The sequence below is a fragment of the Myotis davidii genome, unplaced genomic scaffold (assembly GCF_000327345.1).
Source record: "Myotis davidii unplaced genomic scaffold, ASM32734v1 scaffold444, whole genome shotgun sequence".
Classification (NCBI taxonomy): Eukaryota; Metazoa; Chordata; class Mammalia; order Chiroptera; family Vespertilionidae; genus Myotis; species Myotis davidii.
The window spans coordinates 58,011-61,749 of record NW_006294767.1 but is presented as its reverse complement, the minus strand read 5'-3'; the positions used below and the strand labels follow the sequence as shown (position 1 = coordinate 61,749).

The 3,739-nt window shown below is 50.4% G+C and overlaps 1 protein-coding gene across 1 annotated transcript in view; it reads right to left on the bottom strand.

Annotated features, from left to right (window-relative positions):
* Positions 1 to 1,966: 1,966 nt before the first annotated feature.
* The window catches only part of F10 (coagulation factor X), a 44,496-nt gene continuing 42,723 nt past the window's right edge, over positions 1,967 to 3,739 (bottom strand). The window contains exon 3 of the mRNA XM_015567562.1: positions 1,967 to 2,623. Coding sequence (XP_015423048.1) covers positions 2,049 to 2,623 — 575 coding nt within the window. The 3' untranslated portion in view covers positions 1,967 to 2,048. The remainder of the gene's footprint in view (positions 2,624 to 3,739) is intronic.

Sequence of the window (3,739 nt, the reverse complement as noted above, 5' to 3'; positions counted from 1 at the left end):
CCTCTGTGCTGCAGGGCCTCTCCCTCCACACCCAGCAGCCCCTCAGGTAACCTCCCCGGGAAGTTCTGGTGGTAGCAGGTAGGGGAGTATCCCTCCCACACATGCAGTGGCCCGTGTAGGGTGAACACGTACATGAGGTGGCTTCATGAGTTCGTTTTCCCAGGAGGACAGTGATGCTCAGAGGAAGAGTTAGGTTGTTCCAGGGCAAACAGGAATTGCCCCATCCGTGAGCCCTCCACCAGGACCCTCCCCATGGCAGCCAAGGGCATCGCTCCCCCTATTTCCTCTAGAACCTCACTGCCTTGAATTCCGTTTCTGGGTGGGGAGATAAGCAGACCTATGGGCTCCTCCTGCCCTTCTCTCTGCTGTGCCTCAGTTTCCCTTCCTCTCTGATACATACATGAACTCTATTGCCCATAATAATGGCCAACAGTGAGAGATCAAGTAGTAACAGCAAAGGTAGGCTTTATTTGTGAATTTCCCCTGGAGTTCCCTCTGGACCCCAAACGACCTTTGATCTCCAGAAACAGGAACCCAGGTCTGGGGAGAGCCTTGGGACGGAGACCAGTTGGCTGCATGGAAAACCCCCACCCTGACCTCGCCCTGGTCTCCTGCCATGGAGGCCTTCTCTCCAGGAGGGGTCTGGGGAGCCCTCTGGGGGAGGCTCACTCTGAGGAGGAGTCAGGAGGAGAAGCGCCACCCTCACTTGGCTTTTCCCGCTCTCAGACGGTTTCTGGGAAACGGTGGACTTGTCCACATTGACTTTTCTACACTTGCAAGTCTCTTGTTTACAGTGAACTCTAACCTTGCAGTATCTCCTATTTACACACACAAAGCTGCTGACATTTTGGGGAGTTTTTGTAGTGGGACTTTGAAAGTTTGCTTAGCAAAGTTACGCAAAACGCAAACTCCAGAGGGACATTGGGAACACACTGGTCTGGTCCAGGTGACCTTTTCCATTTTCTAAAAGCATGTTTAACTTTCATGACCATCTAAGTTGAGGGTCAGGACTTGGACCGGAAAGGACTTGGCATTTAAACATGATGCGGTCAAAGAGAGGGGAGCCCTCCTGCAGCCCCGACCACCATACGCCATACAACACACACGTGGGGGTCACCTGAGGAATTGTAGAAACTTAGGGCTTGAGCCCACCCCACAGACTCTGATTCAAGTGCACTGGGCTGTGGCCTACATGAAGGACTGCAGAGTCCCCTGATCTGGGGCAGTTAGTACTAGTGGACATGTAAGTTGCTCAGGCAACTACAGCAAGGTGGGCCCAGGCATGGGCACATTTTTAAAGGGCCCCCGGTGCACCTTTGTCTCTCTCTAAAAATCAATAAAAACAAACATCCTCAGGTGAGGATTAAAAACACACACACAAAAACAAAATATAAGTACCCCAGGTGATTCTAGCATGAAGGTAGAAAGAAGAGCCAGTGGTTAAGTCAATGTTAAAATGCCCCGCCAATGAGCAGCTCTCTGGGCTGCCCCTTCCCAGGGAGTCTGTCTTTGACAGGAAGCCCCTGGGGACACACTCACACCTTTGTCTCTGTCCAGGTGAACCACAGGCCTGGGAGGCTATGGTGCACCTGGGGGAGAACCCACCTCGACACCAGGGTGCGGCCACCCTTGCTGCGCCTTGTCTCTGCTCCCAGAACTTTGGTCATTTATTCTCAAGGGTCCTGAGTGTGGCCTGCCCAGAGGGCAGTTTAGGACAATCAGAAACAGAAAAAACGTGCTATGAATGGAAAGGGCCTCCCATGGTTTTGAGCAGAGAGTCATCGGGGGGCTGTGAACCCCTGTTCTGTAAAGTATAACGTTTTCAGGAGGAAGCTTCCAACCAGGCAAGGGAAGGGCAGGACCTAGTGTTCCAAATGACAATTTCATTTCCCACTTCACTTGAGCAAGGCCAAGGTCAGGCTAAGGAACCAACACAATCACCATAGAGAGGAAACTTATTCCAGGATTCAGCCTGTTCAGACTGGCACGTGTTAACACACAATGAGACACCAATGGCTGCCAGGGGTGTTGGGGGTGGGGGGAGGGCATTAATCTAATGACAGGGGAGCGGCAGTGGTCTTGGTTTTTTTCATGGACTTCTCGATCCACTTGAGGAAGTTGGTGACTTTGGTGTAGATTCCGAACTTTCCTTTCCGTGCACATCCTTCTCCCCAGCTGATGATGCCCGTGATAAAGTAGGTGTCCTTGAAGCGAGTGACATGGGGACCCCCGCTGTCTCCCTGACAGGCATCCTCCAGCTTTGAGTCATAGCCGGCGCAGAACTTGTTTGGGGTGATGCTGAAGGGGGTGGACAGCTTGCATGTGTTCCTGTCCACGTAGGGCACCTCCAGCATCTTGAGCGTGACGGACGTGCGGCCCATCTCGTGGATGCGCCCAAAGCCGCTCACGATGCCTGATTTCTGTGTCATGAGGGTGGACTCGGCCCAGTCCTTCTCCGGCAGGCAAGCAGGGGCCACGTTCATGCGGAATTTGATGGGCGTCTTCAGCTTGAGGACAGCGATGTCACAGTTATAGGTCTTATTGTCAAACCCTTTGTGTTTTACAATCACCTCCACCTCGTGCACCATCTCGTTGCCGTCCTCCTTCTCCGTGTTTCGATCGCCTGGAAAATGGTGACAGCACGGCCGTGTTAGCCCACTGGGCCACGTGTTCTTGGTGGGTTACTTTTTAAAGGAGCTATTGTTGTTTTTTCTACTTAAAAAAAAGGGTATATAGTCACTAGGAAATTTGAAAAATATAAGAAATCATAAAGAGGTGAATTAAAATGACCTTCAATTTCACTATTTTTAGTCACATTTTTCCATGTACGTTCAGTTCTTCAGGGACTTCCAGTTCACTCATTTTTGTATACACATATTTCCCGAGGATGTGTTGAGTGCCAGAGACACGAGGGAGATGAAGGCCTGAGGTTCTAGACCTGAGCTGTCTAGAGGCCACCACCAGCCACAGGGGCAATGGGCACTTGAAGTGTGGCTGGTCTGAACGGAGACGTGCTGTGAGTGTCAAATTTCAGACTGAGAGTGAGAATAATATTCAAAATAGCTCATAAATACGTCAACAATGGATTACATATTGAAACATTCTGGGCGTGTTGAGTAAAATATGATATATTATTAAAATTAATTTCACCTGTAAACTTTTAAAATGTATAGTGGAAAAGTTAATGTAACTAGCACATTAAAATGCATGTGGCTCACATTTGTGGCTTTCATCAGACAGCTCTAGAGTCTGGTAGGGAAGGACAGACATTACAAAATAATCCCACAGACAAAAATATAAGGAACAGAGAGACTCAGTGCGCAGATCGTCGAAGGGGTTCTGGAGGCCTCCCCAGAGGAAAGGTCGCTGAGAGGATACCCAGCACTTGGGGCATGGACACCAAGAGCCTCAGTGAGGACCATGAGGGAGGAGAACTGGGCTGGATTGGACCATAGAGACTGTCAGCTTAGAAAGATTGACTAGACCTGCCCATTTTCCTCCTACCTCCACTCTTTTCTCATCTTCACCCTACTCACCTTCTTGTCTTCCTCCTCTTCTCCCTTCTTCTTCTCATCCTTCTTTCTCTCCTCCTCTTCTTCCTCCTTCCTTTTCTTCCCCTCTTCTATACTCTCATCCCCTCCCCCTCACCTTCCCCTCCTCCTTCTCTTCCCCCTCCTCCTTATAGCTCTCCTCTCCCTCCCCCTCACCCCCTCCTACTTCTCCTCTCCCTCTCTTCCTC